A 26,894-nucleotide genomic window follows, 5' to 3' on the forward strand; every position below is an offset into this window, starting at 1 on the left:
GCTGAGAAAAAAGATATACCATTATTAAAAAAATAAATAAATAAAATCTGACAGTGTAAGCAGTTATTCACGATGTTACTCATTACTTGAGTATTCTTTACAACATTTTTTAAAAACTTGTACTTGAGTAAATTTTTTGAATGACTACTTTTACTTTTGAGTAATACTAGTATATATTTATATATTTTTTAAAGAGTAAAATAAATTTTTTTGCTACGCTACCCACTTCTGCCGATGTCCAATCCATTTGATGGGATGATGCTCACCACATTGTGAACAACCGCGTGAACAAATAATCCTAACTATTAAACTAATCATTTACAACATCATTTAGTCATTTTATGGAAATTTATGTAGGTGTCATCCAGCTTTTCGATTTCTTGAACTCATTGGCTACCATTGACGGAGATGATCCCCCATTCCGTTTTAACTGGAAGAGCTGGCTGGTTGACTGCATTTTCCCAATCAAATCAAATTAAAATATAAATAAATAAAGTAATAAACCGCAAGAATAGATAGTGATGTGATTTTTTTGCAGTCACAAGATGAAATAAAAGTAACTAGGAATCGTCCCAGAATGCCTTTTGGCGGTTATATCTCATCTCATGGCATCACAAGATCAGGAAATGATGAAATGATAAGTAAAGTTGATTTTCCAAGATTTTATCGCCAAAAAAAAATTAAAAAATGGATGTGGAACTTATTCTGAGTAATCAACAGTGAAGTCAGAATAAAAAAATCAAAAAATAAAGTAACCTAAATGCTGCCATACGAATAGTAGTCCGAGTCAAAATGAGTTAATGCAGTGATGACTTGGCTTTTTGCACATGGAGATGATGCAATGACTCCATCTATTGGTGAAATTGTAACTCGCACTTTTGCGCATTGATTCAAATGCGTTATTACCATGACGGCAATCATGACACTTTTTGCTGAATTATAATCTATAAAGGTTATTCACCAAGTTAAAAAAAAAAAATCACTCTGTAATTAAAATAATGTTTTTCTAAAAATAGAATTCAGAAAATTGAAAAAAATAATGCAAATGATGAACAAGTCAAAGATATAATACTAGGTGAGACAGAGCAACATTTAACTCATTCACTACCATTGACACATTTCTATATTAACAAAACTTCAGACTAAAGTTTGTATCAGATTTACTTGCGTCAAATCAACACAAAGAAATTCTATTAAAACAGTTAACTTAATCACTGCCATTGTCGGGTGATGGAATTCAATATTCGCCCTCACATTTCAAATGTATCACAAATCCATTACCGTCAATGGGAGCTAATCGGTTAATAGAACCACCAATTCATTTGTTTTTTAAATTAATCTCAATTTTTCGTGATGAATCTAGCAATTGATTCATGTAATTTAACTTCTCTTTTCAAATCAACCCAAATACATTAGATTGAAAAGACATCTACTACAAAAATGTACTCAAGTACAAGTAAAGAAGTATTTAGTGAAAAGAATACCGTAATTATGTAACGATAACGCACACCTGACTATAAGCCACTCTCCACCAGATTGGACACGAACACGGCATTTATTCATAGATAAGCCACACTGGAATATTAGCCACAGCTTTATTGTCATTATACGGTTGTACAAGGAAATTGTGGAGCATCTCCCTTCACAGTGCAGGACAAGTAAAAACATCTTGAAAGCGGCTTGCAAGAATAAGTATAAAATATAAATAAATATAAAATATGTATGAGGTAGTCATATGTTCAGGCAGTGCAAATAATTGAAGCGAAGTAGCAGCAGTTGACATGGAAGGCATTAAATATTGCGCACAATTTCACTATCCGGACAACTTCATTCCTTAACTTCTTTTCATTTGTCAATTTGTACAGTGGGGCAAATAAGTATTTAGTCAACCACTAATTGAGCAAGTTCTCCCACTTGAAAATATTAGAGAGGCCTGTAATTGTCAACATGGGTAAACCTCAACCATGAGAGACAGAAAAAACACAGAAAATCACATTGTTTGATTTGTAAAGAACTTATTTGCAAATCATGGTGGAAAATAAGTATTTGGTCAATATCAAAAGTTCATCTCAATACTTTGTTATGTACCCTTTGTTGGCAATAACGGAGGCCAGAAGTTTTCTGTAACTCTTCACAAGCTTTTCACACTCTGTTGCTGGTATTTTGGCCCATTCCTCCATGCAGATCTCCTCTAGAGCAGTGATGTTTTGGGGTTGTCGTTGGGCAACACGGACTTTCAACTCCCTCCACAGATTTTCGATGGGGTTGAGATCTGGAGACTGGCTAGGCCACTCCAGGACCTTGAAATGCTTCTTACGAAGCCATTCCTTTGTTGCCCTGGCTGTGTGTTTGGGATCATTGTCATGCTGAAAGACCCAGCCATGTCTCATCATCAATGCCCTTGCTGATGAAAGGAGATCTTCACTCAAAATTTCTCGATTCATTGCCCCATCTATTCTTATTCTTTCCTTTACACAGATCAGTCGTCCTGGTCCCTTTGCAGGAAAACAGCCCCAAACCATGATGTTTCCACCCCCATGCTTCACAGTGGGTATGGTGTTCTCCGGATGCAATTCAGTATTCTTTCTCCTCCAAACACGAGAACCTGTGTTTCTACCAAAAAGTTCCTGTTGTGATCCGCGGATGCGGAGAACAAGGTTGAACCCAATCACAGACAACAGAGGGGAAGCGTTCGGGGATTTATAAATCACAAATAAAACAAAATACGTGAACGCGGTAAAAAAGGGAATAACAAAAGGGGTCCGTGACAAATAGGTCGACGGGGATCAAACACGCGAAAACCGAGCGGAGGGCAGAGAGCCAAAAAGACAAACAAAAATACACTCAATACCTGCACAAGGTAGAGGATCACAAAACTAAGACGCCCGACGAACTGGAAGGCAAATACAAAGCGACTAGAAAGCAGTACGTGTTAATGGCAACCAGCAAGGGAAATATCTCGGCGCTCTTCTCCCGGATAGCCTGCGTTTATATACTATAGCTGACGAGCAGGGATTAGCTGAAGGTGCGACGTCAGCACGCCCCCACAGCCGGCCCTGCAACAAAAACAAATTCTGACAAGCAGCAGAACGCGACAGTTCCATTTTGGTTTCATCTGAGCATAACACATTCTCCCAGTTCTCTTCTGGATCATCCAAATGCTCTCTAGCGAACCGCAGACGGGCCTGGACGTGTACTTTCTTCAGCAGGGGGACACGTCTGGCAGTGCAGGATTTGAGTCCCTGGCGGCGCATTGTGTTACTGATAGTAGCCTTTGTTACTGTGGTCCCAGGTCTCTGTAGGTCATTCACTAGGTCCTCCTGTGTGGTTCTGGGATTTTTGCTCACCGTTCTTGTTATCATTTTGACGCCACGGGGTGAGATCTTGCATGGAGCCAAAGATCGAGGGAGATTATCAGTGGTCTTGTACGTCTTTCATTTTCTAATAATTGCTCCCACAGTTGATTTCTTTACACCGAGCATTTTACCTATTGCAGATTCAGTCTTCCCAGCCTGGTGCAGGCCTATAATTTTGTCTCTGGTGTCCTTCGACAGCTCTTTGGTCTTGGCCATAGTGGAGTTTGGAGTGTGACTGACTGACTTGTGGACAGGTGTCTTTTTGATCGAGTTAAACAGGTGCCATTAATACAGGTAACGAGAGGGGCCTCGTTTGAAGAAGTTAGACCTCTTTGACAGCCAGAAATCTTGCTTGGTTGTAGGTGACCAAATACTTATTTTCCACTCTAATTTGGAAATAAATTCTTTAAAAATCAAACAATGAGATTTTCTGTTTTTTTTTTTTTTCCACATTCTGTCTCTCATGGTTGAGGTTTACCCATGTTGACAGTTGATTACAGGCCTCTCTACTCTTTTCAAGTAGGAGAACTTGCCCAATTGGTGGTTGACTAAATACTTACGGTATTTGCCCCACTGTACATTGGTATGAAAAAGTATTTGAACCTTTGGGAATTGCTCACATTTCTGCATAAATACTCCATCAAATGTGAACTGATCTTTGTTTATTAGAAATAGTAGCATAAAATCACCATCAAATCTGATCTTTGTCAAAATCACACAGATGAAAAAAGTGTCTGCTTTAACTAAAACCACCCAAACATTTATAGGTTTTCATATTTTAATGAGGATAGCATGCAAACAATGATAGGAGGGGGAAAAATAAGTAAGTGAACCCTCTGCCTGAGATTTAAAAAGCAATTGAAACCAATTTTTACCGAACATTTTAAGTCAGCTGTGTGCCCAATCACTGATGTGTGGCTTAAAGCTGCCCTGCCTACTATAAAACATACACCTGGTAAGAATTGTCATGATGAGAAGCATCGTCTGATGTGCATCGTGGTTCAGTCAAAAGACCTGCGATCAAAGATTGTTGATTTGTAGAAAGCTGGGAAAGGATACAAAACCATCTCTAAAAGTCTGGATGTTCATAATTCGACAGTCATAGAGGTTGTCTACAAATGGATAGAGTTTGACACTGTTGCTTCTCTCCCAATAAGTGGCCGTCCACCAAAGATGACGCCAAGAGTTCAGCACAGAATACCCAGAGAGGGAAAAAAATAACTCTAGAGTGTCTGCTAAAGACATACAGAAATCACTGGCACAGTCCAATATGTCTGTGCACACATCAACTATATGCAAAACTATGACCAAGAATGGTGTTCATTGGAGGACTCCACAGGAAGCCACTGCTGTCTAAAAAAAAAAATTATTGTTGCTCGTTTAATGTTCACAAAAAGTCACTTGGACACTCCACAAAAGTTTTGGCAAAATATTTTCTGGACTGATGAAACCAAAGTTAAATTGTTTGGGAGTAACAAACAACGTCACGGGTGGAGGAAAAATGGAACAGCTCACCAACATCAACACCTCATCACCACGGTGAAGCATGGTGGAGGGAGCATCATTATTTGGGGCTGTTTTGCTACCTCAGGGCCTGGACAACTTGCAATCATTAAATGGAAGAATAAAAAGTTTATCAGGCTGTTTTGCAGGAAAACCTGAGGCCGTCTGTCAGACAGTTGAAGCTATAAAGAGTATGGATGCTGCAACAAGACAATGATCCAAAACACAGAATAAATCAACTTCAGACTGGTTTCAGAAGAACACAATACAAATCCAGATTTGAACCCCATAGAGATAATGTGGCATGACCTAAAGACAGCGATTCATGCCAGACATCTCAGGAATCCGACTGAACTACAGCAGTATTGTAGAGAAAAAGGGGCTAGGATTAGTTGTGATTGATGTGCAATACTGATCTGCAGCTACAGGAAGCGTCTGGTTGAAGTTATTGCTGCCAAAGGGGGGGCAAAATATTAAATGTGATGTATCCCTCACTTATTTTACCCTTTCTTTCATTATTTGGATACTATCCTCATTAAAATATAAAAACTAGGGTTGTTCCGATCATGTTTTTTTGCTCCCGATCCGATCCCGATCGTTTTAGTTTGAGTATCTGCCGATCCCGATATCTCCCGATCCGATTGCTTTTTTTTTTGCTCCCGATTCAATTCCAATCATTCCCGATAATTTTTCCCGATCATATACATTTTGGCAATGCATTAAGAAAAAAATGAATAAAACTCGGACGAATATAAACATTCAACATACAGTACATAAGTACTGTATTTGTTTATTATGACAATAAATCCTCAAGATGGCATTTACATTATTAACATTCTTTCTGTGAGAGGGATCCACTATATTGTGACTGAATATTCCCATCTAGTGTATTTGTTGAGCTTTTAGTAAATGATACTGAAGGCCATGCCCAAATGCATGATGGGAAGTGGAACCATGACAAGTGGAACCATGACTGTGCATAGTGCTACCAATTCATATATCTTCTCTGCGATGGGATATAACATAAGGTGTTAAGAAAAAGATCAGTTGCTACCTTGCTTCCCCACATGCTTCCCATGATATTTCCAATCTTAGGGAGAGGGATTGTAAGGCTTTAGCCAATTTAAATTAGGCTCCAAAGACTGCCAAAATTCACTCTACTCATTTTAAACTGCCTTTTAGCTCTCTATCTAGGCAAAACGGCGCCATAACAGATGGAGCGCGACAATGCGTGAGTGGGTCGTGCAGCGCATGCATTAATTCCGCTAAATATTTTAACGTGATAATTTAAAAAATTAATTACCGCCGTTATTGGGATAAATTTGATAACCCTTCCTTAAGCCTAAACTAAAGACTCTGGATAAGTGTAACATATTATGTCTGTAACGTTAAATATACGTAATTAGAAAACGATTTAATTAAAAAAAAAAAAAAAAAAATATATATATATATATATATTAAAAAAGGCATGGCCGATATTTTTTTGCCGATTCCGATACTTTGAAAACGACGTGATCGGACCCGATCGATCGGCATCCGATCGGGACATCTCTAATAAAAACCTATGAACGTTTGGGTGGTTTTAGTTAAAGCAGACACCGTTTTTTCATCTGTGTGATTTTGACAAAGATCAGATCACATTTGATGGTGATTTTATGCAGAAATGTGAGAAATTCCAAAAGGTTGAGATACTTTTTCATTCCACTGTACACAGCAAACAATCCAGCATTTTTTTTACATATTCAATGACACAATTTACAAGAAAACTAATCATCTCTTCTTTTTCTGTCTTTTGATATTTTTGACCTCCTGGGGCGGTGAAACTATCTAAAAATGTTGCCAAGCAGTGTATCTCTTTCAGAGTCATGTAGTTCTAACAAAACTAAATTTCGCACTAACAAGTGTGCCGTCTGTCTCCTATTTTTTCTACACCCGAAGGGGTTTGAAATAGATTCGTTTACATGTTCACGTCTCAGTTTCGCCTATGAAATGAAACCATAACCCTCAGGCGGGACTTCTTATACTCTGCCGTCACTCTTCCAAGTGGACGTTTTCTACCTTTACCACCTGATGTCAAGTGGGAGGGGCCTGGACAACCCAAGCCAGCTCATCTCATTTCCCTGGCAAATGTAGTCACACATCTCTTCTCCCTCCTCTTTTCACACTCCACCGCCTCCTTCAATCAGCCCTCAGTCTTCTCTAGTCCCAAGAGGATAAGATGCCATGGAGGCCACGGGGAGAATTGTACTTTACTTGCTTCTGGTTCTGCTGACAGGTGAGTGCTGTTGTTGGGATGATGTTGTGCGACAGAGTGAAGAAAATTAAGGAAGTCTTTTAGAGTTTTTGGTAGTAAAATGTTCAGCTAGAAGCTTGTCATCAAAATTTATTAATGTCAGATGTACTCTTGCTGATTATATATGACCTATTGAAAAAAATTAGAAAGCAAAAGATGCTAATAAATATTGTTTTACTACATGTAAGGATTAGGAGAACTTTTGCCCTTCATTTTCAATCCTGTGTCTTATAGTCCAGTGCGGCTTATTTGTTGATTTATTTGTGTTCATAGGTAACACTTTATTTGACAGTGGCGCCATAAGACCGTCATGATTATGACATGACACTATCATAGGCATTACTGAATTCTTATGAGCGATATCATTAGGTGTCATCTGGCAAATTATGTCCCTAACTCAATATATGTCCATCTCAGATCTTTTGCAACAATTCAAAAGTGAGATAATTTGTCATATAACACAAAATGACATCTGTTATAAGCATTCATAAATGCTCATGACAGTCTCATGTCATAAATATGACCGTCTAATGACAGTTTAACGGCGCCACTGTCAAATAAAGTATTACCAAATACCATAACTAGCAATTATTGAAACAACTGGAACAATAACTGAAGAAAAAAATAGCAAAGAACATAAATTTTGATTGTTATTTACGTCTGCAGCGCTGCAATGCATGCTAGGAGGCATGTTGGACAACAACCATTTTGACAGCAGAGGTTGACTGTCTTCCCCAAGGGAGCAGTGATGGCCAAATGAAGCTTATTGAAGCAATCAAGCTTTGCAGCAAATTGGTTCAAAGCTTCATGGTGGTTCATTTGGTCTTATGACAGTCGTATGATGCAGCTGTCAAATAAAGTGCTACCAGTTAATAAAACATTGAGAACATCTGCGGCTTATAGTCCAGTGCGGCTTATCTATGAACAAATGCCGTTTTCGTGTCAAATTTGGTGGGTAGTGGCTTATAATCAGGTGCGCCTTATAGTGCGAAAATTACGGTAAGTTTTTGTTTACTAAATCGTACTGCCTGCGAGTTATTTAAGACCTTTTACATTCAATCCCTGCTAGACCTTGGCGAAATGAGAAGAAAACGTATCGGCTGATAAAATGTTTTATCACGCTATAGATAATTATCACTTTTTTTTTTTCTTTCAAATTTGAAGTGTGATTTTTGCCCCTGAGATAAAATTGACAAAATCACATGCTGCTTTAACCAATGTTTAATGTCAGAACAAAAAATGCATGGTAACAAACTACTACACAGCATTTCACAAATATGGGGAACATTGCAAAAAATCTAAGGGAGACATGCAATCCCCAAAAATTAAATAACCAATAACTAGACAAGCTAATTTTAATTGACACTCAGCAACATGTTAAAGCCTTTTGTGGATGAAGTAAGTCTTAGGGTTTCTGACAATGTCAACAAAACAAAAAGGGAAACGAAAATGTTCAGTTTCAAAAACGCTACAAATAAAAAAGCAAGGCAGCCATTGCTTTAAAGGTTACAGGCCAGGAAAATAAGTCTGTCCACAGTTTCAGGCTTTAATGGTGCTCTCTGACAGGTCATGATGTTCCCTCCTGTACTGAATACGCGGTCAGAGCTAGCATTCATGCTGTATCAGCGCCCCCCCCTTTTCTCAGGTGTTCGGGTGTTGTAATTACAATTTAAATCTATCGACATCGATTTTTTTTTTAATGTTGAAAAAAAAAATTACATGACGATAATTATCGTTATTGTTTTATCGCCCAGGGTTAATCCCTGCTAGCCCGCTTAGTCAAATCCATTGGACGTCTATTACTGTCAATGGCAGTCAGAGTCTTTGGAGCAAACATTTTACTTTGCGTGATTTGATTGTTACGAGCATTGGATTAAAAAAAAAAAAAAAAAAAAAGTGTAACCACGTTTCCATTGTGAGATTAATCGCGATTAATTGATATTGAATGTTGAAAATGTGCATTTCTTTAATATGCTTTTATCTAAAAAAATTTGAGTTGACTCACACTTATTTCAAATTGACACATTTTACTTTATATCATTGTGTTAACACACGCATTTTGAATAAAAATACACATTGTTAACTCCTATGAGTTAACTCATAGTTAACACACTGTGAGTTAACACACTGTACATGAGTTATTTAAGACATTTTACTGCCAATGACGGCATTCAGTGTTGTTTTTGGCAGCCCTTTTAATTTTCGTCTTAGTCTTTTGGAAGATATTACTTACTGTATTAGTCTTAGTCATATTTTAGTCACCTTAAAATGTGCTTTTCTTCGTCTAGTTTTGGTTGACGAAAACTCTAATTTCATCTAGTTTTATTCGACCTGTACTAAAAATGTTTTCATCTGTAAAATTTAAAAAAAAAAAAAAAAAGTACTCTCAAATTAAATAAATAAATAAAGGTTTCCAACTGTTTCGGATTAACATTGACAGACGGCACATATTGTAGTGTCTACACGGAAAACAATTTCTTATTTTTATAAACTATTATAACTAAAATTATTTTCAATTAGTTATACCCACCTAGACGCCACGGACTGTATGTAAAAAAAGTGGTCTGAGAGTTTAGCCTAACGTAAATGCTATGCTAACGCTATGAGTTACATTTAGTGTGTGATGATCACTCAGCACAGACCTTTAAAGGCTAAAACTACATTGTATATTGTCTCTGGCCAAGATAAGAAAACAAATCTTAGTCCTGATCGATGTGCCAGACTGATCTGCAGCGACAGGAAGCGTCTGGTTGACGGTATTGCTGCCAAATGGGGGCCACAAAATATTAAATGTGATATGTCACTCTCTTATTTCCCCCCCTTCTGTCATTGTTTGAATACTAACCTCATTATAATATGAAAACATATGAATGTTTGGGTGGTTTTAGTTAAAGCAGACACTATTTTTATCTGTGTGATTTTGACAAAGGTCAGATCAGATTTGATGGTGATTTTATTCTATTTCAAACGAACAATGACAGACAAGCACATATTGTAGATCACTCGGCACAGACCTTTAAATGCTAAAACAAGATGAGAAATGCTGGCCAAGATGAGAAAACAAATCTTACCGTGTGTGCAAGCTGGAGTGACTGGAGATGACACTGGTGAGTCAGGGGTAGGTGGCGCAGCACGTCACTATTGACACAACCAGACACTGCTACGATGCAGGCTAACAACACATAAAATGTCTTAAGAAAATTTTGGTCTCATTCTCGTCAGACGAAAACTGGCATTCATCTCGTTGTTAGCTTGTTAGCGTCATAGAAAGGGTTCAGTGAAGAAATATTTTCATTATCGTCAACGTTGATGAAAACAATACTGATAATCGTAAGACGTCTAATCAGTTTTGACTGAGGCGGGCTATCAACGATCATATCCTAGTCTTTCCTGTCACCCCTCTTGGATGTCTATTACCGTTGCACTGAATGAGTTAAATAATCTTTGTCTGAAGTTAAAAACTTTTTGACCACATTAATGTTTAGCAACATTGGCGACAACAAACGGGGTCCAAAATTTTTAAAGATGCTTTGGTGAAATGTGATCGATTGTGTCAAATTTTGATTCAAGATGCTTTATTTGAAAAGAATCATTGCTGACTTTATTATATCGGCAAATATTGAAGTTTAATGTACTGCAAATTGATCAATTATAATCAGTCTGCTTTCATTTAGGACTTCAAAACCGGAAAAAGAAAACATGACTGAACACGCTTTAGCTCAACTACGCCATTAAGAATGATCTAAGTAGTCATCAATTTCTTTAATAATCAATTAGTTTTGGATGAATCGTCACCGCCCTATTTGCTCACATTACATTTATTTACACACGCTTTTCCTAATCCTCACCGCGTGACTTCCTTTTTACACTAACAAATTCTCATTTTAAAAACTGAGTCGAATAAGTAGATGCTCTTTCCTTATCTCTTAACCTATTGGTACACTTGCATTACGACACGCACGGACTGACTTTATTTAGCGTCCAAACAACTTACACGGTCGTGAGGGTGATAAGAAGCAGGTGTGTGTATATACGGGCCTCTATTTCCAATTGTTTAAAAGTGCGTGTGTGTGGTGCAATCTCCACCATCGCTAGCAGCTTATGACCACAACAATGACCACTTTGTTTGGGGACAACAGTTAAGCGCAGTCTTGGCACACTTCTCTTCATTTTGTCTTTTCAGTGCGTCGCAGCTGGTGTCAACGCAGGCACACGCCTGCTTGTGACAACATAGAAACAAAAAAACTCGCCTGTAGGCTTGGACGAACGTGTCGTAGGGGTGTGAGTGCTGCATCTATTATTGAGTGTGGAACGGCTAGCAAGTGCTTGAGATGGTGTGATAAGCAGAATGGAAACATGGTAGGAAGTAGCGGTAGTAAAAAATTCATTTGAAGTTTGCCATGAATGCTCATCTTTCAGTGCCGTTGACAGTGTCAATAGCAAAAAAATGAGTTACAGTGGGGCAAATAATTATTTAGTCAATCACTAACTGGCAAGTTCTCCCACTAGAAAATATTAGAGTTGTCAAGATGGGTAAACTTCAACCATGAGAGACAGAATGTGGGGAAAAACCCCAGAAAATCACATTGTTTGATTTTTAAAGAATTTATTTGCAAATCATGTTGAAAAATAAGTATTTGGTCAACACCATAAGTTAATCTCAGTACTTTGTTATGTACCCTTTGTTGGCAATAACAGAGGCCAAACGTTTTCTTTAACTCTTTACAAGCTTTTCAAACACTGTTGCTGGTATTTTGGCCCATTCCTCCATGCAGATCTCCTCTAGAGCAGTGATGTTTTAAGGCTGTAGTTTGGCAACACGGACTTTCAACTCCCTCCACAGATTTTTCATGGGGTTGAGATCTGGAGACTTTTTTTCTTAGATAATAATGTGTACTTTTTCCAAATTCATTCACCTACTGATAGGTTTCATTATTCATCTGTTTTCATGATGGAGCGATTTTAATGACTGCACAAAATGTACTTTATGGTAATACTGAACCAACAGCCGTTTGACATGTTTAACGCTTTTAAGCTCAAATCGTTAAAATGAGAAAATTCAGGAACAAATTTATTAAAAATATTCAAATATAATTTCTCACAACAAGAAAAAAAAACAACATTACTCAAAATTATTGTATCAAGTATGACATGCATGGCCGCATTGGATGTTCTATGTTGTAAAAATACAACATACACCCTGATAGGAATATTTTCATGTTAAAAAACTACAAAAACACTATTTTCCCGTTTTTGAATGAAACGCAAACACACAAAAGCACAACTCCAAGATCTCATCGTGAGCAAACAGTGACAGTCTCTTTGCGATTTAGTGCCTCACTGTACCACCTCCACCCCCTCACATGCTGCTTGTGTTTCAGCTCAGCCTGGCGCCCAACACATTAAAAAAAAACAAATGAAAAAACAAACTTTTTTCGATTTATGAAACAATCCCGAATTGTAAAAAGTTTCCTGCCAGCTCAGTTGAAATATTAGCAATGCTTATGTAACACTAGGACAAAAAGTTGGATTTATTTGGCCGCGTTATCAGAAACTTGATTTGTTGATGTGATGTATTGTTAAGCCTTGTGTTGACCATCTGTTCCGTGGCAACTACCTTCAACGGCAACGTGCTACGGATCAACAGTGATCCTCTGACTTTCGACAGCCGGCGTGTTTGCTTTGCGTGGAGTTGGGTTGAAAGACAGGTCTTGCCCTCGTCAGACAACAATGGCAGGAGTGAACTGTGTCAATATTAACTCATTACAGTTAGAGGATCTAGACAACTTGGAGAAAAGGATGTGCATATTCCAAATAACATCCAAGACACAACTTTATTATTGTTATTTTTAATTTTCCTGTCCCGTTCAGCTGCTTAGACACAAAGAATAGGAATCGGAGTATGCCTTATTGTCTGAACCATGGGCCGAGATCCGTTTTAAGTTGTTGGGGACATTGATAAAGGCAGAGGTGGGTAGAGTAGACAAAAAATTACTCATGAGCAGCATTAGTTTAAAATAATATTACTCAAGTAAAAGTAGTCATCCAAAAAACTTCTAAACACATGTTTATGTACACTTGATTTTCATCTACGTATTTATGTATATTACACAGACCCCTACACACGTATTATATGACAGAATGAATGAATATTTATACATTTTACACTCACCGGCCACTTTATTACGTACACCATGCTAGTAACGGGTTGGACCCCTTTTTGCCTTCACAACTGCCTCAATTCTTCGTGGCATAGATTCAACAAGGTGCTGGAAGCATTCCTCAGAGTTTGGTCCATATTGACATGATGGCATCACACAGTTAGTGCAGATTTGTCGGCTGCACATCCATGATTCGAATCTCCCGTTCCACCACATCCCAAAGATGCTGTATTGGTTTGAGATTTGGTGACTGTGGAGGGCATTTGAGTACAGTGAACTCATTGTCATGTTCAAGAAACCAGTCTGAGATGATTCCAGCTTTATGACATGGCGCATTATCCTGCTGAAAGTAGCCATCGGAAGTCGGGTACATTGTGGTCATAAAGGGATGGACATGGTCAGCAACAATACTCAGGCTGTGGCGTTCCAACGATGCTCAATTGGTACCAAGGGGCCCAAAGAGTGTCAAGAAAATATTCCCCACACCATTACACCACCACCACCAGGCAACGTTTTTCCAATCTTCTATTGTCCAATTTCGATGGGCTTCTGCAAATTGTAGCCTCAGTTTCCTGTTCTCAGCTGAAAGCAGTGGCACCCGGCATGGTCTTCTGCCTCAAAGTTCGACGTACTGTGTTTTCAGAGATGCTCTTCTGCCTACCTTGGTTGTAACAGGTGGTTATTTGAGTCACAGTTGCCTTTCTATCAGCTCCAACCAGTCTGGCCATTCTCCTGACCTCTGGCATCAACAAGGCATTTCCGCCCACAGAACTGTCGCTCACTGGATATTTTTCTTTTTCGGACCATTCTCTGTAAACCCAAGAGATGGTTGTGCGTGAAAATCCCAGTAGATCAGCAGTTTCTGAAATACTCAGACCAGCCCTTCTGGCACCAACAGTGTTGTTAATAACGGCGTTAGAATATAACGGCGTTATTTTTTTCAGTAATGAGTAATCTAATTAATTACTTTTCTTATCTTGGCAACGCCGTTACCGCTACTGAGGTGGGAAAAAGGCGTGCGTTACTAAGTTTGTTGAATAAAAAAAAGTCAGAGAGACGGACTCACGATAGAGCAGAGCAGGAGTGGGGAAGACGCCGTTGCAAACGCGATGCTAGGTGGCTCCAATAATACCTGACTGTAGCCATAGCCTGCAAACTACGCCCACATGATACGGTAGATATCACATATTATAGAACTAGATGCAAATGACAGACACGGCTGCATTGGCAATATGTTTTAAGGACTACATGCGTTAGTAAACAGCCGCCATCTTAAAGCAGTAGACCTCTCAGGAAGGCTCTGATGTAGAGATCCTTCCTAGCGAACCAAAGGAACTTTTTTTTTTTTTTAATCTAAAATGCTCCTAAATCGGCAAAATCTTGACTTAAATCTAGCTTTAAATGATGAAACAGTTTTAAAACTTACACATGTTGAAAGTAGACAGAAGGGAACTAATGCAATAACGGGAGCAATTTTAACAGTTGATTCACAACTTTAAATGACTTCCACACATAGCAAAGTTTACTATCTAGTTATCGCAATACCCTCGTGTCTAGTTAAGTGGAGGGTAAAGAATTGGGCTGGGGCCAATTGTCCCCAAAACCCTTTAAACTTCACATTGTGTGACCTGTTTTTGTTGTTGTTGTTTTTTTTTTGGAAAAAAAAAAAAAAAACATGAAAATTATCACTAGTTACTTTGCCAAGTAACTAATTACTCTTACATTCAAGTAATTGCGTTAGTAACGCAATTACTTTTTGGGAGAAGTAATTTGTAACTAATTAATTACTTTTTAAAAGTAAAATTAACAACACTGGGCACCAACAACCATGCCACGTTCAAAATCACTCAAATCACCTTTCTTCCCCATACTGATGCTCGGTTTGAACTGCAGGAGATTGTCTTAAACCATGTCTACATGCCTAAATGCACTGAGTCGCAGACATGTGATTGGCTGATTAGAAATTAAGTGTTAACGAGCAGTTGGACAGGTGTACCTAATAAAGTGGCTGGTGAGTGTATTTTTTCATTGTAAGAAAAATAAATGATTATATTACTACAAAGCATTTGTATTAGCAATCATTTCCTGGGAGAAATTGAGCATTATCTGACAGAACTCCAGGGGTGCCAATACTTTTGACCAGTAGTTTATATACTGAGAGGACGTACTGTAAATGCTCATCTTTCAGTGATACGATATTTCATGCAAAATGATCAACTTTATTGATTGCTACGCATGTTCTGTGCTAATTATTTCTTCAGTTACTGTTCCAGTTGTTTCATTAATTGCTAGTAATGGTATTTGGTAACACTTTATTTGACAGTGGCGCCATAAGACTGTCATTAGACAATCATTATTATGACATGACACTGTCATGAGCATTTAGGAATGCTTATAACAGATGTCATTCAGTGTTATCTGGCAAATGATGTCACTTTTGAATGTGTGTAAAAGATCCAAGACGGACATAAATGGAGTTAGTGGCATAATTTGCTGGATTACACTTAATGACATAAGCATTCAGTAATGCCCATGATGGTGTCATGTGATAATAATGATGGTCTTCTGACAGTCTCATGTCAAATGAAGTGTTACCTATTAACCCAAATAAATCAATAAATAAGGCGCACTTGTGTATAAATAGCAGGATTCAAAATGAAGGAAAAAAGTAGCGGATTATAGTCCGAAAATTACGGTAATTGGGTGTATCTATCTATTGAGCGTATGCTTAATGGCAGGTGATGAGTTGAATACAATGACATTACATACTACATATGTTCAATTAATAATAGTAAAATGGAGTACAACAGGCTAAATAGTTAGCATAAAATATGAAAAGTTTTTCAGATAACTATAGCTTAAACAAAAGCGGCTGTCAGAGTGGAAAGAAAAAAAACATAGGTCGAATCTGCAAACTGCAAACTGTATTTTTGCACTATTATTTTTATTTTTTATTTTTTAAATTCTTATTCAGATTGTGTTTGCTCATGCTGTTCACAAAGCGGGTAAACTCATCGTCAATTAATCCATCTCCGTCAATGGCAGTAAAAGAGTTATTAATGTCAAGACGTGGGGGCAAGGTGGACCCAAATGCAGGGAAAACAAAAAGCAAGGCAGGGTGTCAGGGAACTTTAAAATGCTTTCATAATAGTTAACCAAAATCCAAAGTGCAAACAAAAGACACGGTTATCAAACAAAATATATAAAAACTTACTTGGGAATACGGGCACATGAAGGCTTGGACGTAGGAACAGACAAGATATCAACAATGACGCTACAAAGACAGCTCATGTGGCACTTAAATACAGACAAGGGGCAACGAGACCATCAGCCACAGGTGGGTGATACAAGAGGCAGCCGATTGGTTAAGAGACACAAGGCACAGGCCACAACAGGTGGAATTAATGGCTAATCACAATGACAAGACACACTAGGGCACAAAGCAAACTCAAACCATGACAGTTAACTCATCTAGCGCTGTCAATGGTGGCCAATGAGCTAAATAAGTGCCCGATTAGGGTAAAAAAAATCGATTTTGAATGTTTACATTCTTTACACTTTTAAAAGAGTTACGATCACATCTTTGGCAGCATTTAAGAACACAAAAAATGTCCTCATTTTGATAAAAACACATTCCATTTTGTCTCCCCTTCACAGATGTCAGCGCACATTTCATTGACATCCCTTCATCAATCTACCCCAGCATCGAAGGAACCTCTCTCCTTCTCCCAGTCGAGACGTACTTCCAGTTGGATGACGCAGAAATCCAAGGGACCTGGTCTCACACCACCACCGACGGTGTCCGAACCACGCTGGTGACGTTCACCAAAGACTCCGCCATCACTGACATGACGTACCGCGACTACATCGTTTTCAAAGTGCCCAACATGACCTTGCTAATCCGGGAATTAAACCAACACGACGAGGGAGATTATCACCTCAACCTGAACATTGAGTTTGTCAACCAGTCGGGGCTAGTTTTCAAAGAGGAGAGGACAGTGCGTGTAACTGTTGATGGTAAGTTTCATCATTCAGTTCATGTTTAAGTTCACAACCCTCTAAATGCACCTTTTTTATAAATTGTTTTTTAGTTCCTGTATCCACGCCAGTCATTAAAAAGACCCCATCGTACTCAGTGGTTGAGGACAAGGCCAACGTGACGTGGACATGTTCAGTGGAAAGAGGAACAAGGGTTGTGTTTCAGTGGTTTAGAGACAATACCCCTCTGGGTGTCAGTGATAGATATCACTTCTCTAAAGACAAATCCACACTGCTGATTAGTCCTGTGAAAAAGGAGGATAAGGGAAGTTACCGCTGCGAGGCGAGAAACCCTGTCAGCCGTGAGAAATCCCGAGCAGCTGTGGACCTAACCGTTTACTGTGAGTGGCTATTCTAGATTAATCTAGATTAATTAAATTATGCAATTGATTAGTTTTTTTGTTTGCTTTCATCAAGCACAGGAGAGTATCTGAATCTTTTGAGAATATGATTGAGTGTAAATAATGAAATTAGAGTTGTCCGATATTATTGGGTAGTCGATGATATTGACATCGGTTTTTCATTATTGATTTTGCACCAATATGCATGTTGCCTTCAAAGTAAATGTAGAAGCCTGCTGCCTTTGTACACGCTAGTCACAGTTTGGCACAGTTTATCAATATTTTTCACAAATGTTTATATGCAAAACCTTCAAGTTGTTACATTTATCATTATCAAAGCATCCAGTGGGGCATTACAATAATTCCTGCCAGAATATGACCACGACCGCATATATCGGTATTGGTTTGATATCGATATTGGATTTTTGGAGTTGGACAATATTAGGATATCTTCTATCGGTTAAAAATTCTGCAGGGCCGAAAACCAAAAGTGGTTTTTGCCATGTGGCAAAATGGATTTTGCCATGTGGCATTTTTTTTGCCATGTGGCAAAATGGATTTGCCATGTCACATTTTGTTTGCCATGTGTCAAAATTTTTTGTATGTACGGTATGCTAACGTCACATGCCACCAAAAAAACGAACTGAGAACATGCCCGGTATGTTAACGTAACATACAGTGGGGAGAACAAGTATTTGATACACTGCTTGGCTTGGCTGTACCTATTAAGAGGAATTATAGCATGAAGAACATGCTAACAAGTTTACCAAATCATCAGTGTCTCTCCAATTGTTGTAATCATAATAGTAAGAATAATAATTGTACACATAAGTCGCTCCAGTGTATACCATAATTATTGCACTATCGGGCGCACCTGACTATAAGCCGCCACCCACCAAAGTTGATCATAGATAAACCGCACTGGACTATAAGCCACAGCTGTCCTCACTGTATTATGGAATATTTACACCAAAAGATATTAACCGGTAACCCTTCATTTATTTATTTCAAACTTGTCCTGTTTAGCTGTTTCACATGGAGAATGGAAGTCTAAGTGCCCGGTTAGTCTGAACAGTTTTAATGTTTCACATTGAGAGTATGACATACGCCCATTGTGATCATTCAACATACCTCATTTATTATGACAAATCAGCGAACAGGAAGGGGTTATGGGAGAACAGAAGAAAAGGAACACAAGAGAAGAAAGAAAAGAAGAACAAACAACAACAAGAAATACATTGAACGTCTAAACTAACTACTAATATTCTGGCGCTATCGTCAGCTAGATGTATTTCCGGTTGACACCATGTGGGGGGCCTGTTGACCAGGGAAAGAGGGGGAGGTGGGTGGAGGAGTCTATAAGCTAAGTGACTGAAAGGGGTAGAGTGTACAAAAATCAGGTCTGTGATCTAGAATCCAGTAATCGTGTGAATCCTTTGTGGGTGTAAGCCCGTTGGCGACCGACCCTACACCGCCCCATCGCCAATCCCGGCACCGGGACCCCCCACCTGAGCGCACCGTATCACATCCAGCCGCACGCGAGCCCCACCAAGCGCGACGAGCGGAGACGCCACGCGGGCTCTAGTTATGGTATTTGATAACATTTTATTTGACAGTGGCGCTATAACACTGTCATTAGACAATCATAATTATGACATGACACAGTCATGAGCATTAATGAATGAATTATAACAGATGTCATTTAGTGTTATCCGGCAAACTATCACACTTTTGAATGGATGTAAAAGATCCAAGCTGGACATAAATGAAGTTAGTGACATAATTTGCTGGATGACACTTAATGACATAAGCATTCAGTAATGTTCATAATAGTATCATGTCATAAGTATGATACCGCTGTCAAATAAATGTTACCTATTAACCCAAATAAATCAACAAATAAGCCGCACTGGACAATAAGCCACATGTATTAAAATGAAGGAAAAAAGTAGCGGCTTATAGTCTGAAAATTACGGTACAAATATGAAAAAAACTGAAATTTATAGTCCGAAAAATACGGTACTAGTACTGCTAATAATAACAATAAAGCTGAACTTTCCCTGACTACTTTCTGCAGACGGCCCCTACAATTTGGAAGTGAACTCTGACCAAGGCCTCCGCACAGGGGAAGTGTTCACCATCAACCCTGGAGAACTGGTCTTTTTCCACTGCCAGGCTGACTCCAACCCCCCCAACAGTTACGTGTGGATCTCCAAAAGCCGCAACGCCACGCAGATCATCACCGAAGGCCCGCGCTTGGAGGTTCTTTCTTACAGACTCGCCCAGGCTGAAGAGTACCTGTGTCGCGCCTTCAACAATGTGACGCAAAAACAAGACGAAACCCAGTTCACCCTCGTGGTGGCCAGCCTGGGTACAGGTGTGTGGATGATCCGTGCATTTTGACCTTTGTTGCTAGGCTTGTATGGGAAAGTAAACAGAGCATAACAGATGTCGTAGACCAGGTTTTATAGCGTGTCGGGATTCCGTGTGTGGAATTGATATGTTGTCTTGGTGATGTTGTGGAAAGGCTCAGCGATGGCTCCTGCTGATTACCAGTTAGGCTTTAACCAGACTTTAATTTCTTTTGTTTGCAGGGAAAGAGAAGCACACCCAGGATGACAATTCTGTATCTCCACTTGTTGTTATAGCTGTATGTTCCTTGTTCATCATCGGCGGCATGCTGCTCATCTTCTTTAGGAAAAATTGTCACCCAAAAAGAGGTTCGATGGCTTTTTCTGCTTCGATACCCATCATATGCTCCATATCTTTGTTGTTAAAACACGCATTTCTGTCCTTTTTATCTGCAGTGCTCATGAGGATTTATAAAAGGTAAGAACAAAAGAAAATGTGTGAATTCATGCATTCACTGGCGTGATGGTCGTCCAATTAATTTAACTCTTTAAAAGTGCATCTTCTGCATAGCTTTCCCTAAAAAATTGTATCTAAACATAGTGGCGGAACAAATATGAACTGGGCTCGGTCCCTCCACAGTTTCGCAGGTCGTTCAAGACAATCGTCTGATGTTTTGGGTGGGCAATGCTAGTGGAAATTTGGAATTAGAGATATTTTCACGCTTAAACACTATATTCCAGCTCCATCCTCAAATCAAAATCAACTGAAATTTATTTCCATAGCCCTTTAAAAACCCCCGAAAGGTCCTCAAAGTGCTTTACAATAACGACAAACATAGTTCATGATAAATAAAAGAATAGAATAGAACGCCTTTATTGTCATTACACAAAGTGTCATGAGATTCAAAGCTGCCCCATGGAGTGCACACACACACTTACAGATAGAATGAATTGAAAAATATGTACAATCTCCAGTATGCAAAATAAAAAATATATACAGTGGGGCAAATAAATGTCCTACTTGAAAAGATTAGAGAGGCCTGTAATTGTCAACATAGGTAAACCTCAACCATGAGAGACAGAATGTGAAAAAAAAAACAGAAAATCACATTATTTGATTTTTAAATAATTTATTTCCAAATTAGAGTGGAAAATAAGTATTTGGTCACCTACAAACAAGCAAGATTTCTGGCTGTCAAAGAGGTCTAACTTCTTCTAACGAGGTCTAACGAGGCTCTACTCGTTACCTGTATTAATGGCACCTGTTTTAACTCATAATCGGTATAAAAGATACCTGTCCACAAACTCAGTCAGTCACACTCCAAACTCCACTATCGCCAAGACCAAAGAGCTGTCGAAGGACACCAGAGACAAAATTGTAGACCTGCACCAGGCTGAATCGGCAATTGGTAAAACGCTTGGTGTAAAGAAATCAACTGTGGGAGCAATTATTAGAAAATGGAAGACATAAAAGACCACATATAATCTCCCTCGATCTGGGGTTCCATGCAAGATCTCACCCCGTGGCGTCAAAATGATAACAAGAACAGTGAGCAAAAATCCCTAGTGAATGACCTACAGAGACCTGGGACTGCAGTAACAAAGGCTACTATCAGGAACACAATGCGCCGCTAGGTACTCAAATCCTGCACTGCCAGACGTGTCCCCCTGCTGTAGCCAGTACACGTCCAGGCCCGTCTGCAGTTCATTAAAGACCATTTGGATGATCCAGAAGAGGACTGGGAGAATGTGTTATGGTCAGATGAAACCAAAATAGAAGTTTTTGGTAGAAACACAGGTTCACGTGTTTGGAGGAGGAAGAATACTGAATTGCATCCGATGAACACCATACCCACTGTGAAGCATGGGGGTGGAAACATCATGCTTTGAGGCTGTTTTTCTGCAAAGGAACCAGGACGACTGATCTGTGTAAAGGAAAGAATGAATGGGGCCATGTATCGAGAGATTATGAGTGAAAATCTCCTTCCATCAGCAAGGGCATTCAAGATGAGACATGGCTAGGTCTTTCAGCATGACAATGATCCCAAACACATAGCCAGGGTAACAAAGGAGTGGCTTCGTAAGAAGAATTTCAAGGTCCTGGAGTGGCCTAGCCAGTCACCAGATCTCAACCCCATAGAAAATCTGTGGAGGGAGTTGAAAGTCCGTGTTGCCCAACGACAGCCCCAAAACATCACTGCTCCATGGGGAATGGGCCAAAATACCAGCAACAGTGTGTGAAAAGCTTGTGAAGAGTTACAGAAAACGTTTGGCCTCCATTATTGCCAACAAAGGGTACATAACAAAGTATTGAGATGAACTTTTGGTATTGACCCAATACTTATTTTCCACCATGATTTGCAAATAAATTCTTTAAAAATCAAACAATGAAATTTTCTGGGGAGGTTTCCACATTCTGTCTCTCATGGTTGAGGTTTATCCATGTTGACAATTACAGGCCTCTCTAATATTTTCAAGTGGGAGAACTTGCACAATTAGTGGTTGACTAAATACTTATTTGCCCCATTGTATGTATCTATACATTTACACAACACAAGATAAAACACAATATAAAATGCATCAGTGGGGAGTCAATGACTTGTAATGGTGATACTCTTGTGGTATAGGTAAGGTGACATTTAATAGCAGCATTCAGTAATAAATATTCGTTATTAACAGTGAAAAAAATAAAATAAAATAAATCAAAGTGCAAAAATACAGTTTGCAGTTTGCAGATGGGACCTATATGTTTTGTGTCTTTCCACTCTGACAGCCGCTGTTGTTTAAACTATAGTTATTTGAAAAACTGTTCATATTTTATGCTATTTAGCCTGTTGTACTCCATTTTACTATTATTAATTGAACGTATGTATGTAATGTCATTGTATTCAACTCATTACCTGCCATTAAGCATACGCTCAATAGATAAATACAGCCAATTACTGTAATTTTCGGACTATAATCCACTACTTTTTTCCTTCATTTTGAATCGATAAATAGTCAAGTGCACCTTATTTATTGATTTATTTGTGTTAATAGGTAACACTTCATTTGACATGAGACTGTCATAAAACCATCATTATTATCACATGACACCATCATGGGCATTACTGAATGCTTATGTCATTACGTGTAATCCAGCAAATTATGCCACTAACTCCATTTATGTCCATCTTGGATCTTTTAGATACATTCAAAAGTGACATCATTTGCCAGATAACACTAAATGACATCTGTTATAAGCATTCCTAAATGCTCATGACACTGTCATGGCATAATAATGATTGTCTAATGACAGTCTTATGGCGCCACTGTCAAATAAAGTGTTAGCAAATACCATTACTAGCAATTAATGAAACAACTGGAACAGTAACAGTAACTGAAGAAATAATTAGCACAGAACATGCATTTTGATTGTAATTTACATCTGTAGCGCTGCAATGCATGCTAAGAGGCATGTTGGACAACAACAGTGTTGACAGCAGGTGGCAGCAGAGGTTGAATGTTCCCCCAGGAGAGCAGTAATGACCAAATGAAGCTTTTTGAAGCAATAAAGTGTTGCAGCCAATTGGTTCAAAGCTTCATGGTGGTTCATTTTGAGAGTTGTTTGATATCTTTTGGTGTTGATATTCCATTATAGTGTGAAGACAGTTGCGGTCTATAGGCCAGTGCGGCTTATCTATGAACAAATGCCGTTTTCGTGCCAAATTTGGTGGGTGGGGGATCATTGTCAGGTACGCCTTATAGTGCAAAAATTACGGTCATTTAAATTGGCTGTGAATCCGAATGTTTCATGGTTTTTATTTCAAATATTCATAAGTGTAAGAAAAAAGGAACATTTAAAAAATAAAATTGATAAATATTTACAGTTAAGTTATTCGCTGCCATTAATATCACTAAACATTCATTCCATTTTGACTGGCAGAGGATTTGACGTTTATTGCCGTCAATGGCAGCCAATGAGTTCAATGACTGATGTTGATGTCAATTTTTTGATTATGATTCTTTTTTGGCAGACCCATCTCAGATCCAAGACGACCGCATCGATCAGGTAAGTCGCTACTTCGAAAAAAAACATCACCCTTTTGTCATTGTTTGCATACTATCCTCATTAAAATATGAAAACCTATAAAGGTTTGGCTGGTTTTACTTAAAGCAGACAGTTTTTTCATCTGTGTGATTTTGATAGAGATCAGATCACATTTGATGGAGATTTTATGCAGAAATGTGAGAAATTCCAAAAGGTTCAGATACTTTTTCATACCACTGTATTCTACTTGTGCTAATGTATATGTCGTATACACACCAATTAGTAATTTTAAAAGGTAAAAAATTCCTAACTTCCTTACTTGATATTATGGTATTCCTCGTTGTGAGAGGTGTAAAATTGAACTATTTTATATTTATTTATAACAGGCCATGAGGATGCAACTGAAGACTTTGGCATCTACGAATTTGTCGCCATACCTGGGAGAATGGAACCGGCGCAGGTGTGTTTCAGTCGTTTCCACGTAGATTTGCCAAAGAATAACTCATTTAAATGTTTTTTTTTTCAAATTTTTTATCCTGACTATCCCGCAGGCGTCGTGCAGATCTCTGGCCCGCCTGGAGTCAACTCAGGATATGCACACCACAATCTACGATGTGATCAGACACGTTCCCGAAAGCCCCGGGCAGAGTTTGCTCAATTGACTTGGAAAAAATTAGCTGTTTGTGTACGTTTTGGGACTTTTGTCAAAGCCAAAGGCACTGCTTGTGGTGACTCTATTTGCACAGAAGTATGTACACGATCCTGTTGTACGCAGTCAAGGACAGATATTTGGTTGAGATTATTTTGTATAGAAATCCAATTTAAAATGAAGATGCATTGAGTAAAAAAAATCTTTACTGTTTGAAGAACTTGTAAGAAAATAATACTATTCATATTTAAAAATGTATTTAAGATAATGAATACATGTACAGTATTTGCTATTTAAAAATATGAAGTTTATCTTGTTTCCAAAGATGGTGAATTTTATGAAATAAGTGTTGTATCAGGTACTTTTGTAATTTATAAATGCGATAAAAACTGTAAATATTGTATATGAATACATTTGAATTATTGTCCTTTTTCTATATTTCCTTCAGATTTATTTATACCTATTTTAAATCCTGTTTCTATAAATGTAGCATTTTCTGCAAAGCTTAAGAAAGGGCAAGGGATTGGTCTTAAAATGAATGTACAATTTGCATTTTCATCTTTGGAGTTTTATTTGAATAAAGATGACTATTTGAAATTTTTGAATCTCTCAGCACGTTTGTTATACAGTAGTCTTATACTCGCATAATTGCAGAGGTGGGTAGAGTAGCCAAAACAGCCAAAACACGCGCGTAAACACGAGCACATCACCCCCATCCTTCATACCCTACACTGGCTCCCTGTTCACCTCCGTATTGAATTCAAAATCCTCCTTCACACCCATCACTGTCTACACGGTGTGGCCCCCACCTACCTCACCGAACTCCTCACATCACATACTTCAGCCAGAACCCAGTCAGGCCAACAGCACCGTCTACTCCCGCCCAGGACTCGGCTCAAGACTATGGGCGACAGGGCCTTTGCAGCTGCTGCTCCCCGTCTGTGGAACACCCTCCCAGACCACCTCAGAGCTTCGCAGACGGTGGATGCATTTAAAAAAGGACTAAAAACTCACCTTTTTAAAAAAGCTTATTCTTGCTAATTTTTTTTTACTATCTTATTTTTATCTGATTGGTATCTGCTTTTATCTGTGCTTCTGTCTGTTTTGCTTTTACTCTTTTATTCTTAGGCTTTTTATTTATTTATTATTTTTTTCTGGCAATATGCACTTTGAGATTTGTTTTTCAGATGTAAAGTGCATTATAAATAAAATGTATTATTATTATTAAAAATTTTATTCAAATAACAGCAGCATTACTTCTAATTAACATTAATCAAGTAAAAGTAAAAGTACTCACCAAAAATTTACTCAAGTACAAGTAAAATGTATTTGTTGAAAAGAATTTACAAGTAATGAGTAACATTGTGAGTAACTGCGTACAATGTCTGATGTTTTAAAATATTTTTTTAATAATGGTATATTTGAACTGAATATAAACTGTTATTACTATACTATACTGTGTTTTTCAACCTTTTTTGAGCCACGGCACACTTTTTTCATGAACAAAAAAAAAACAACCCAAGGAACACCACCAGCAACAAATATAAAAATGAATTTCAGTAGATTATAACAATAATATAAAGTCGTATATTGAATAGGATTCAAGCAAACAAAGACTTACATCAGAGACTCTCCGAGGGGAAATGGTCTTTGCGCCTTTTGACCGCCATTCAATGTATTTTGTCCTGTTCAAACACAGTGGTTGAAAAACTATACCCATTACATGACCATATTAAGCCAAAAAGATGACACATAAATCATCGAATTTTAGTCAGACCAGAACTAGACTTGAAACATCACCCGTCCAAAGAGCATGAGCGTCATGTGATGGAGTAAAAACATTGTTACCTTTTATTTGTTATAATGGTGCATGTGGTTATTTTTGCGACGTCTCATTGGTAAAACAGACAGAGCCTGTCGCCATCTCTGGCAAAAATAAAGTCAATATGTAGAATAGGAATGCGTCGATTACTGGTTTCAAGGATTACCCTGGTATGAAAATGTCACGGTATCAAAACCACAAAAATTTTCCATCATACCTTAGTACGGTATTAGCTATTTTTTATGTCCCAAAAATGCAGTGAGAAATCCGTGGCTTGGAGCGGCAGTGTTCACCCCTCCCCATCTGGTTGTTGCTCTGTCAGTGCCACTACACTTGAGCTTTTTCCCATT

General features: G+C 38.3%; 1 protein-coding gene across 1 annotated transcript; it reads left to right on the top strand.

The window, feature by feature from the left end:
* Positions 1-6,969: 6,969 nt before the first annotated feature.
* Positions 6,970-25,281, top strand: hepacam2 (HEPACAM family member 2). The gene is made up of 9 exons (XM_057827181.1): positions 6,970-7,134; positions 16,971-17,330; positions 17,405-17,692; positions 19,770-20,069; positions 20,287-20,412; positions 20,500-20,521; positions 24,060-24,094; positions 24,460-24,533; positions 24,625-25,281. Exons 1-9 carry the CDS (start codon positions 7,083-7,085, stop codon positions 24,733-24,735), a joined length of 1,368 nt encoding a protein of 455 aa, XP_057683164.1. The 5' UTR covers positions 6,970-7,082; the 3' UTR covers positions 24,736-25,281.
* Positions 25,282-26,894: the final 1,613 nt, after the last annotated feature.

Source organism: Corythoichthys intestinalis, chromosome 22 (assembly GCF_030265065.1).
Source record: "Corythoichthys intestinalis isolate RoL2023-P3 chromosome 22, ASM3026506v1, whole genome shotgun sequence".
Taxonomy (NCBI): domain Eukaryota; kingdom Metazoa; phylum Chordata; class Actinopteri; order Syngnathiformes; family Syngnathidae; genus Corythoichthys; species Corythoichthys intestinalis.

Bases quoted from the DNA above. Each gene is read 5' to 3' on its own strand.
- hepacam2 (XM_057827181.1), top strand. From the start codon at position 7,083: ATGGAGGCCACGGGGAGAATTGTACTTTACTTGCTTCTGGTTCTGCTG. The intron at 20,070-20,286 runs GTGTGTGGATGA...TTTTGTTTGCAG, and splicing joins GGTGGCCAGCCTGGGTACAG to GGAAAGAGAAGCACACCCAG. The intron at 24,095-24,459 runs GTAAGTCGCTAC...TATTTATAACAG, and splicing joins AAGACGACCGCATCGATCAG to GCCATGAGGATGCAACTGAA.